This window comes from Coffea arabica, chromosome 2e (assembly GCF_036785885.1).
Source record: "Coffea arabica cultivar ET-39 chromosome 2e, Coffea Arabica ET-39 HiFi, whole genome shotgun sequence".
NCBI lineage: Eukaryota > Viridiplantae > Streptophyta > Magnoliopsida > Gentianales > Rubiaceae > Coffea > Coffea arabica.
The window spans coordinates 70,255,744-70,267,673 of record NC_092313.1 but is presented as its reverse complement, the minus strand read 5'-3'; the positions used below and the strand labels follow the sequence as shown (position 1 = coordinate 70,267,673).

The following is an 11,930-nucleotide window of genomic DNA, read 5'->3' as shown; positions in this document are numbered from 1 at the left end:
CACGGAAGAAGGTCCTACTGCGTCTTTTCTTTTTCTCATTCACCTTGTATATATATATTTTTTTATCTTCATGTCAATTATCCTGATTGTGCTTTTGTTTTCCCTTTCTGAAGCTGAATGAGAGTACCTAGGAAAGAGCTTTGGTGAGTAAATCTTTCACACAGAAGTTTATCTCTATTCATCAATGCTCAATTGAAACATTGATGCTTTTGCCTGCGAGGATGTTGGCGTCCAAAACCAGTGGCCTTATCTAGTAATCTCACTACGAGCATGTCATTAGAAAAGGTGGCTCGATCAAATTGCTAATGGAATTATTCGTGTATATGTAACTGTATATATTGTCATCTAGGACGGGAGGAAAAAAAATGGTGTTAAAATCTAAGTTTTAATCTTCTAAATCGGTTCTGTTCCTTAATTTCCTTGATCATCCGCACCCAGTGGTGTCAACTTACCTTCAATTCATTTGCGTAACATCTGATGTTGCTAAAGCCCTGTAGGAACTAAGGGAGATTGCAACGTCAGAGGTTATCAAAGGGAAACACTTCTTCCTGCTGGAAACTAATATCAAGGGGCCTACATTGAAGTTTGACACTACAGGAAAAGGAATATTGATTGTGAGTATTTATTTAATCACTTGCTGATAACAAATTGTCTGCTAGAATGGGGGAAACTAACTAAAGAGAAATCCAGATATATCTTTTAGTTAAGTAATTTATTGTATCTAGGATTAGAAATAGTGAACATGAAGTGATGCTGAACAGATGTGTCCTTTTCTCCTAGTATGGCCTGTCTGTTATGGCATGTGGCAGCAACATTTACGATCTTGGGACAAGTACCTATAGAAACAAAAATGAGGTTGGTCTTTAGATTGCATTTTTATAGGTTAACCTTGAGGATTGCATTGCAGGTCCTTCGACATCTTGGTCTTATTACTGAAGACAGAATTGGGCAACATCGTTTAATCATTTTTTTGAGGCCTCAATAGATTTCAGCAATAAACCATATAAACTATCAATTCACAATGCAGAAAACACACCATGACTGATTTGATGCAGAAAGATAGAGTACCCTAGAAAGCTTACCTTGCTCCAGATACCCCTTGGAAAGTTTTTTCTTGCAGTTGCTCCAAACCTATCGCATTATAAGCAAACCAGTTAAATTATAAGCAAACCAGTTAAATTACACAGGCCAACCAAATTTGTCCAAAAGTCTTTATCTTGCAGCTAAACTACACAACCAAAGTCTCAAATTTTAAGATGTGAGCACATACCAATGCTACACACCACAAGAACCACCCACATAAACAACAAAATTGAGGATCAAAACTCATCTCAAGTTGAACCACCATGAATAGTAGCGATTGAAGACCATTCTGAAATGTTGGGTAAAACGGAAGCCAAAAATATCCCAATCCCAGAAGCCGAGAAGGGAGAAACTGAAGAATGTGAAATAGAAGGCATTGAAACAACCATAACCGATGCTCAGACATTAATTCATTAACATACCAACATTTTTTGTCTATTTAATTGAGATGTAAATGGCAAAGAAATGGGTTGTTTCAAACCTGAGCTTTTATAACGGGGAAAGTGATAAAAAATTAGTTATTTCAGACAAAAGAATATCTTCAAACGGTTAATTATAGCAACGTGTCTTTGTGTTAATTGCATAACAAAAGTCACCCTTCAAATAAATATGTCTAAAACACCATTTCAGTAATTACACTAACACATAGGATTATATGAGTTGTACTCGATGCAAAAATGGCTGTAAATTAATTTCACATTCCAGAAATACCCAGAAGTCTCCATAAATCAAAGTTTTAAGTGTACCAAAATGAGGACATTTCGGTAAACATATCCAAACATATGCTAATCTCAGTTGTACTAAAAGTTTCACAAAAACTACATAACATTTTACATTCCCAAAACGTCCCTATCCACACGATTGAAATTTAGAGCCCCTCTTTGACTATAACTCAGTCTTATATAGTATAAGGATATGTATACATACACACACATATGCATGCATATATATATATATATATACATATATATATTACTAAATATAAGAGTAAATCTACTAATTAGTAAAATTAACATAATAAAGGAAAAAAGGGGTCTAGAAAACTAAAAGACCTAGCGCAGACAAAATTCATCAGAACCTCAAATTTTAAAAATAATGTGGATAAATGTACTGAATGAGGCACTTTTCCTTAAATGCCCATTTTTATGTTGTGTCCCTAGCTAAGGCATTTTGTTAGCAGGGAGTTTTGTTACAAACTTTACCTTTGGCAAGGGCTCAAAATTGTATTTAAATAGCTTTTTAGAAGCTTGCAAAAATGCTCAAACAATATTATAGGGAAAGATTTGTATGCCTTTAATCACAATTGTATCAGTTAAAACTTATTTGACTAGAAGTATGCAAAAATGCTGAAACAATATTATAGGGAAAGATTTGTATGCCCTTAATCACAATTGTATCAGTTAAAACTCATTTGACTAGAAGTAAGAATTTTTCATGTTTTAGAAATCCTTTTTTGGCATCAAAATTTTGCACGTGTATTTATTAAACGGTTATAGTATTTTGCTATTCCAAATTTATCATATATTTTCATTGTCTTAAAAGTTTGTACATGAATAAAAACTCAAGAAATGCTTCTGCCTTCAGGGGCCAGTACTGGAAAAATAAAAAAGACATATATATTAGCAAATTCGTGTTTACTAGTTTGGGAGTGGATAGAAAAGAAAAGATGAGAAGTTTAAGTCGTAAGAGAAAAGTAAAGAAGAAATATTCAAGTTGCTTTAGAGTTTGAGATTGTAATAGAATGATTTTGGATATGCTGCTATCAATAATTTGTTCATCGATATTTTATGGGCAAATTAGGTCTTAAAAAAAACTTGGAAGCTTTGCATCCAATTTCCTTCCATTTCTTTTCATATTTGGAAAGAAAATCTTTTAAATTAGCTAGTCTTCCCTCCATTTCTCTTCTTTTTCTTTCCAAGAAAATAATGCACTTTTTATTCTCATTGATTAGAGATTGGAGGACTTATTTGGTCTCCGTTGTTTCAGCAAAAATGCATTTGCTCCCTTAAGATTTGATTTTTAATCAATTTGAAACAATCTACCTTTAATTACCCAACTTAAACTAAAATTAACACTTAATCACTCAATTTGGACTGAATAAAGCGCATGAGAGGCATTCATCGTTAGTAAAAAGACCCAGGACAGACAAAATTTATCAGGCTCTCAAAATTCATCAGACAAAATTCAAAAATAATGTAGATAAATGTCATGGTAATGGTTGGTTGTAGAGAATTATAGGAAAGGTGAAATGGGTCGGATTCGATGAATTTTGTCTCTCCGAGGTAATTTTTTCGAACAGTATGTGTCCTTCACTTGTTTTATTTTCATCCTAATTAAGTGATCAAACATCAATTTCTACCAAACTGAGTGATTCAAACCTATTGGTAAATGTTCCTAACTTAAGGGATGAAATGTGTTTACGTTGAAACAATGAAAGACAAATTAGTCAACCTCCAAACAATGGAAATGTACCGTGCATCTTGCCCTTTCTTTCCTTTTCCTTCCACTTAGAAACTCCCAAAACAAAGGAACTCTAATCCTTTCCCTCCCTTTCTCTAATTTTCTTAAACCCCCCCTTTCGAGGAATGTCAATGGCAATTACCTATCAAGTTTCTACCTTCAAATGCGCGATTTTGAAAACGGTGCACCACACCACGCCTTCTGCGTCCCTCTTGCAGGGACTTTAATAGAAATTGAGGTATCTAGCACTCCCAAACAAGAATAACGCAAAGCGTGAATGAGAGACACATGCTTCTTCACGCCTTTGAAACACTTAGGCTGCAGCAACGTCATTCGCTCTTGACCTATATAATTAATGAGATTTAAAAAACGGGAAGGGCACACGAGATTTGAATCCAAAATTGCTAATTTCTGAGATCTAAAGTCACTAGGCTAAAGGCGCTAGGCTATGACCTCTTCAACAATATTTTAATTTCTGAAATCTCAATATTCACATTTCAGAATTCAGTTTATAAGCGCCTTCTGAAACAATGATAGTGTTTCGAGGTACTTTCTACCTCCGAAACTCTATTGCAGCGAATTAATTCCTTTCTCTTATGGTGATTTATCTATCATCTTCTTTTGAAGGCTTAAAACTGCCTTTCTTCGTGCAGTTTGGTTAATCGATTCATTATGGGTTTGATTAATTTCTTGAACGAAATCGAAAGTAAATTTGATTCCTATCTAGAGGTATATGACTAAAGAACCACATTGCAACAAATTATGGTATGATATACAGATTAACTCTTTGTCTTTTAAAGTGTAATGCACAATAATTTGGGCAAAATACACTTTATCCCTTGTGGTTTAGCACTTGTTTTTTATATAATCCTCCTATAGTTTTAAAAACTATAAATAACCCCCTCATGATTTGGTTTAAAGTATCAAAATGTCCGAAATTGCATTCCATAACGGAGTTAACTAAAATATCAAAAGTACCCTTATATAAAGTTAAAAATTATTTATTAACCACGAGGGGTTACGTATTTATTTTGAAAACAATAAGAGGGTTACATGGTAAAATACTAAATTATAAGGAGAGTTATATGGTAAAACATAAAACCATAAAGAGTTAGAGTGTCATGCATATTATGTTTATATATTTTGGTCAATTTAACCATTTATGTTTTTAAACAAGGATGATTTCGACATTTTCACGAGTTCCGTTACAAATGATCATTTCCGTCACTTTGATACTTTAATCCAAATTATGAGGGGGTCATATATAGCTTTTGAAACTATAAGGGGTTACGTGAAAAATCGCTAAATCACAGGAGGGTAAAGTGTAATTTTTTCCCAATAATTTTGATTGTTGGCAATAAGGACAGTTAATTTCATGATTTTAGGGCCAATTATTCCTCAGGGCGCTGTAGGGAAAGGGTTAGATTGTATATTTGCAATTGCAGTTGTTGAATATTCATTGAAAGTGCAGTAAATTCGTCAAGCTTACTGGGAGGGGGACATTGGTAGGCTGAGACTAAACATATACAAGCTTTGTGTAGCTATTGATATTACTGAAAATGCTCTTGAATCTGGTATAATTAGCAAAGATTTTTTTTTTCGTTTTGATCATATTCAATGAGAATCAGTAACAGGAAAAAAAAAATAGAGTCACAGCAAGAACAATCTGTAATGTATGTCTTCGACTGGATATGAAGTTATGGACTGGCTTTAGATTGAGACACTGCTGGGAATACCTTTTCCAGCGACTCCAGGCTCACCAGTAGGAAACAGCAGAGTTTATGGCACCTTCAATGGTCCATTACTGTATCTAGATTCTTATAAAGAGAATGGATAATGCTATTCACAACACCTTTTCTAGATTCTTGCACGTTCTTAGTTTAAAGGTGTAGATCTAACCTATAACTCACCTGATGCATGAGTATGAAAAGCAATATAAATACAGTAGAGATACTGCATTTGTGTACTTATAATATGTGACTTGCTTCATTATTGGAAATGCAATAACTGAATGAATAACATAATACATAAATGAAGTTACAATTTTAGAGCCACACAAGCAATTTGAATTACAGATTAATGCCATATAGTAAGTTTAAAGTGTACGAAAGCAACAGTTTCGTCACGCATGATATCTGACCTGCTTGCAAATAGTTTTGGACACACCTGTATTTTGTACTCTAGCTGTAAGCATTTGGAATCATATTGCTATGCTATTTGGAATTCCTCTGCCAGTTATACCACTATCACTTGTAGGGAAAAGTAATGTATATGGTATATTAACTGGTCCAACCCTGTTTCTCCACTTTGGATCACCATTCATCTGTAGAATTTGATCCTCAATTTCAGACAGAGTTTGTCCAAATCTTTTAAAAGCTTCAAGTGGTTCTGTGTCCTTTGTCCATTGAGCATTCTCCCTTTGTCCGAGATAAACTTCATCGGTAGTGTGCCTGGATAAAATCTCAATGGTGGAAAGACCAAGTAGAGTCTGGAATTGGGGTGTGATAGTTTTCAAGAAAGCCTTATCAGGATTAGACTTCAGCTCTTCATACTCAGGAGTACCAGGTTCAGGCATGAATCTGCGGCTTATGGTAGGGCGATTCGGGGCATAACCAGCATATGGCCACTGACCAAAATTGGTTGATGCGTGAAGAGCAGAAGACACCCATATTATTATAGTACATGAGTCAATTAGCTCAGTGAGAGTCTTCATTCGTGGCCACCATGGTTCATCTTTCTTGTCAGCATGCCCTTTTTCTCTTACTTCTTTCCACCAGGATTGTAGTTCAGTGTCTTCTTGAACCATCTGATCACTTTTGTAGTAAAAAGAGCAGTAGTCTGTCACCCATGTTTTGATAGCTGACCAAATCTTCAATCCATCGACAGCAAAGGGATAATCCTCAATTAGTAATCGAAGGCCATAAGGGGAAGTTGAATCCTCGACTGCCATTTTTCTGAGGAAAATGGAAACAAAAGTATATCATTCATGAGAGCATAGGGGTAATCTTGAATTAACAAACGCAGGCCATGTGGAGCACTAGAATCCTCAACTGCCATTCCTCTGTTATACCAAATAGTAACTTATAATGTGAGCCAGATCAGATAATCAAATATTTGGTTTAATTATAGTCTAGTGCTTGAAGATTATATTCTAACATCTGGTACTTTGCATTCCTTTTCAGCTTGTCTTTCCCTTTTTTTAACTTTTCATAGTGATATAGAATAGAGGCCTACCTCTTAATGAGATCAGCTGGAAGTGCTTGTTCAGGAAAGATCCAATCTTTGTAAACAACTGATGACATCTCCATGGCATATTTTGCAGGGAAAACTGTTATCTCAACAATGCCTCCTGCATTAATCAGGATTTGGCGGGCAAAAGCGTTAATGTTCATTGTGTCACGGAAGTGAGGATGCAGAAGCTTATGAATTGGATGAACCACACTCAGCTGCCTATTGGTTGCAATCACAAATGGTTCGATTGTAGCATGTGTATTTAACCTGCAAAAACATCACATTTTCTTTGAGTCCAAGTTTTGAATGAGTCAAAGGGCTAAATTGTTCAGTATGCCAGAACAAGGTTCTATTGATATTGTTTATTCACCAGTGGCTAATGAGCTGATGAATGCCTGAGTCAATCACTGCAACATAAGCTTTTGCTAATTGCCACAGCGAACCATCCAGGCCAAGTTCAGCAGGTGTGTATACTTTACTGATCGCACCAAATTCATCTCCATTTGGGTGGGGCAGGCTAAGCTCAATGGCTAATGGCTTCAAGGTTCCGTCTTTTTGCAAAAAGAGCAGAGTCCTTGTGGCATAAGTCTTTGTACTTGTTGTGTTTATTCTCCTCAAATATGGCATAATCGTGTCATGGTGATCCAGAATGAATAGACTATTCATCTTCAGTGCCTGTTCAAGAAAATTTTATAGGTATTAAGTAGCTTTTGCTGTTTCACAGTACTGCTGATACTACTTTGTTAATCCAAGGGTACTAGATAATTGCATTTGTTACCTCATCAATTGTCAGGCCATCCAACCTTTGCTCTATCTGTTCTCTGGTTATTGTACTATTTTGATTGCCATAGACTGCAGAGTTGAGCTTGCTTCTCGGTGGAAACTCCTGCAGGGTGTCAAAAGAAAGAAAAAGTCAGTGAAGTAATCTTAAACCTATGCTGAATTCTAGCATTTGCACGTAGACCACAGGAAAGAAATGTAAAAATTGTTGATGACCAGTGCGGATCTCAAAGTTTGTTATGCAGTAAATAATACAAGCCAAAACTAAAGAACAACAGAGAGCAAGGAGCCAACGAGGCTAGGAAGATTGATTTTACTTGGAGACGACTAATAATGACAGGGTTCACTCCAGCTAGCATTTCTCTTGTAAATTCTTCGTCTGTCCTCCATGCAGATTTGTCATCTGTTCCAAACTAAAGCTTCTAAGATAACCTTGAAATGGCACCTTAAAAGGTGCAAACAAGAAAGAAAAAAGTAAGACCTGCAACGGGCATGAGGCAAACAGAGTACCTTTAATAACCTGTGGAGTTGGATATTTGAGGAACTCTTCTCCATCACTCTGAAGAAGTTGCTTGAGCAACTCCAAGGGGATGTTCTCAACAATGTTTTTGAGCAAAGGACCATCTGGTAGCTTTATTCCACCTTCATAGAGTTTAAGAGTATCTTCAATGCTATCAAATTCATTAGGGGTTCTATCACACAGAGCCTTAAACTCAGGGACAAGCAATTGAACAATGGATTTCAATGCAAAAGCTAGGAAATCTGACATCTTCAAGTGCCCGAATCGTTCATCCCTAGGAACATAAATGTTTAAGCTTGAAAGTATTGGCAGCCTGCTCTCAGCATTTGGATCTGTCGAGAACAAAGAAGTGATTAGAAAAGAATGGATGGTAATTATTAGTAGCCTAGGAGATTATAAATTTACCACTACTTTGATTCGGCTGGTAAACATAGTTCTACTCTACTAGTAGCAGCAAACATAGTAAACTGGCAGGCATCTTTTGGCTAGCATAATAGTATAATCAAATGTATGACCTGTCTTTGTTGGTGGTCTGCCTGTTCTTCCCCTTCTGGGATAAGGATATTCCGTGGATCCTCCAAGGACCGGGCGTTCATAGTCGCTACCTTTGTCTGGATCCGCCAGATCATTGTAATAAGCATAGTCATAGACTCTGTCCCATTCCTGGAGTTCTCCAGTACCATCTCCTCTCAAGGTCAATAATTCTTCTTCTCTGTATCGGCGCAGTGGTTCTGGTGTATCACTCGGAAGATATGCCTGAAACAAATACAAATTGATTATTTTCTGCTTAGAGTTCTCTTCAATTGAGTAGCCATTCCATGTTGGAATTATGTTGTTCAATGCAATTCAGATTGAAGGGCATAAACATGGTATCCAAGATTTTCTTGAAGTACCTGATTTGAAAAGAAAATACGATTTTGGTTGTACTTTTTAGCTGGATAAACCCAAGAGTTGCAGACAAAGTGGATTCGGCCATGTCCAGGTACATCTTCAAGAGTCACCGTCTTTAGAAAGAATTCGCTATGATGATGATTTTTAATGATGAATGCTCCTGGAACTTCAACCTCTTCTTCCCAGTCAAATGTGACATTGAAAACTGATTCACCAACTGTTAGATGATGGTTTGTAGTGATCCAACCTTCCAAATATGCAGGACTTCCAAGTTTTCCTTGCTGTCCTTTTTCTGCAAACATGCATGATGAGAAGTTACTGAATACTGTGCTTAAATTTCTTTTCTGCAGTAAGATTGAACTATTTCTTGAAATGTTAGACTAAGAAGATGAACAATGACCCTTACAGATCATTAAAAACAATAATCTTGTTTTATCTGTTTGATTCTTGAATATTGCTAATGATCTTGTGATTTAGTCGATAACTGCGGTTTATTAAAAGATACCAGTTAATGATTTGTGCTTGACCAGTGGTGAAAGGGATATACAGATTCGTAAATAGGCAACGGGGATCTAAGCAAATATTTTTGTGCTACAAATGGGGATAGTTGACATTGAACATTTCTTTTCCTTTGCACCGAGAAACTTGCACAAAATAAAATAAAATCAAGTACTAGGTTTTCTTGTGATTTGTGCATTAGCCACCAAAAAATTAACTATTATTATACTCTTTCCGTTCCACTTTGATAGCCTTGATTTTTTTTTTTCACACAATTTAAGAAAAAATAGTTAATTTTGTTAGAAAAGTAAATCGAGCCTATTATTTTTCTCAAATACCCTTACATTAATATTAGGAGTATGATCAATAACTATACCATTACATTAATTACAACAACAATACTACCAAAAGTTCCACCATTAAAGGCATGAATCCAACACAATTAATAAATAAGGTAAGTTATAATCATTGATAACAAAAAGCATTGAATAAGGGTAGTTTAAAGATGCTACAAGTTAACTATATTCTTCAATTGCTATAATTTAGAATGGATAAAAAAGAAAAAAAAAACTATCAAAGTGGGACAAATAGAGTATAAGGAAAAATCATTCAAAACATTTGTCAAAATTTTGCCAAATAACATGAGTTTTGTCCGTATAGCATTGACCAATTAAGAGTTCTAAATTGTAATTGCTGAAATCCTAATATTTGAATCCATTTTGTATTAAATGATAAATGAACAAATTATCACTTATTTTGTTGGAGTAGGTTTTGCCTACTCAATTCAGACCCACTTAATTAATTAAAATATTTTATTTTTTTATTATCAAATACTTCTGAACATATTATAATTTTAATCCATTAAATTTAAGTATTGATTTACGCGGTTGAAGTGATGTTACTCCTTTTGATTAACTTCTTGGTTGCAAGATACACATGGTCATTTGACTAGTGAATGGAGTGATTACCTTTATACCAGCTAAAAATATTTTATTCCAAGCCCAAACAGAGAAATCGTGCCCTATTAGCTAGACGTTGTGGAAGTGGTAACGCGGGAGTTTTAACAATGTTCAAACTCTATTGGCTAGACCTGGTTGAACAAAACTGCCCTTTCTGTTTCTTGATTGGCTAGTCAACTATTTTAACCGTGTAAATCTTGAGATGACCATACAGAGTAAAGACTGGGTCGTTTGGACCGCATTTGGGAATTGGAATAGGAATAGTGGATTTGACTTTTAAAATTGGCTGGACTTGGGTCAACTATAATTGTGTTTTATCCCATTCGACCCTGTTATAATTGGACCGCATATGCGGAGCATGTTATTCTTTTTTTTTTTTTTTTTTTTTGTCGACGGAGTGGGGTGTCCGGGTCAAGTCCGTAAAGGCGGCCCGACTAATCCCCACTTCGGCCCGGCCCAGCGGAGCATGTAATTCAATACACCAATTTTTTCAGTATACAATATTGTGTTTTTCTACGTCAATTTTTTTTTTATAAACAAGTACCACATAAATGAACTATTGTATCTGCCCCAATCCCCATTTTTTATCTACCTCAACAAAAATACAAAAAGAAAAGAAAAAGACAAAATATGTTCATCTTTGGTCGTTGGATACGTAATTTACATTCAAAACTGTAGATCGTGATGCAAGTATTTCATGTTTGCACTTTTTCATACAGGCTATGCTGCAGAAGATAGAGAGCTCTCTTGCATAAAGAAATAACTACTTGTTATCTTTAACAATGTATAGTGGAAATTCTTACGACTTTTTGGACATTGAACAACAATTCTTGCTATAATTAGCCTAATCATTTCTTCCTTATAAAATGAAAAATTCATAGCGTTCAATTCAGTTGAATGAAACCTGTAATCAAAACCCTTTAATCTTTATCTTGTTTACATTATTCCTACTAATTTGACAAAGATGCATGCTCGCAAGAGAGTTTTGGTTAATTACCTGGATCACCATTAACAGAACTGACGAGTTGTAGAGAGACTTTCTTGCCTAGCAACTCATGAACTTTATCAGCAATAGAAGCATTGAAATCAGTGAAGTCCAACACATTCTTTTTCATCAAAACTACGGTTCCCTTGATCTTCTTCTTGTTGGCTTCACCATGTTTGCCGGCCAATGACTTCATAATATGCTCCATTTTTGATTGAGTGTCGTTATCAATCTTCTCAAAAGTATAGGATACAAGAATATTGGTCCTACGATCAAAGTAGGCTGAATTGGAATTTATAGGCAATGAAATCTGCCCCGGCAATGCAAGGAGGCCATCTGTGCTCTGTGGGGATGCACAAAGAAGGATATCCGGGGCACTGGAGAAAGCCGGTTGTGCGTGGATGAAAAATGTACTGATACATTTTAAAATCACAATAAAAGTCCTCTTAAAAATGTGTTCATCATCGAATGCCCAATGCTAATATTTGATAAATTAAAATAATTAATTAAATATTCTATTATG

General features: G+C 35.4%; 1 protein-coding gene across 1 annotated transcript; it reads right to left on the bottom strand.

Annotated features, from left to right (window-relative positions):
- Positions 1–5,547: 5,547 nt before the first annotated feature.
- Positions 5,548–11,696, bottom strand: LOC113732839 (probable linoleate 9S-lipoxygenase 5). Its single transcript, XM_027258827.2, has 9 exons — positions 11,420–11,696; positions 8,968–9,257; positions 8,590–8,830; positions 8,065–8,406; positions 7,872–7,957; positions 7,553–7,660; positions 7,145–7,449; positions 6,778–7,041; positions 5,548–6,497 (listed from the first exon to the last, which is right to left on the bottom strand). Exons 1-9 carry the CDS (start codon positions 11,613–11,615, stop codon positions 5,744–5,746), a joined length of 2,586 nt encoding a protein of 861 aa, XP_027114628.2. The 5' UTR covers positions 11,616–11,696; the 3' UTR covers positions 5,548–5,743.
- Positions 11,697–11,930: the final 234 nt, after the last annotated feature.

Bases quoted from the DNA above. Each gene is read 5' to 3' on its own strand.
- LOC113732839 (XM_027258827.2), bottom strand. From the start codon at position 11,615: ATGGAGCATATTATGAAGTCATTGGCCGGCAAACATGGTGAAGCCAAC. The intron at 9,258-11,419 runs GTAATTAACCAA...GCATGTTTGCAG, and splicing joins TTCTGTTAATGGTGATCCAG to AAAAAGGACAGCAAGGAAAA. The intron at 6,498-6,777 runs GTAGGCCTCTAT...CATTTTCCTCAG, and splicing joins CCAGCTGATCTCATTAAGAG to AAAAATGGCAGTCGAGGATT.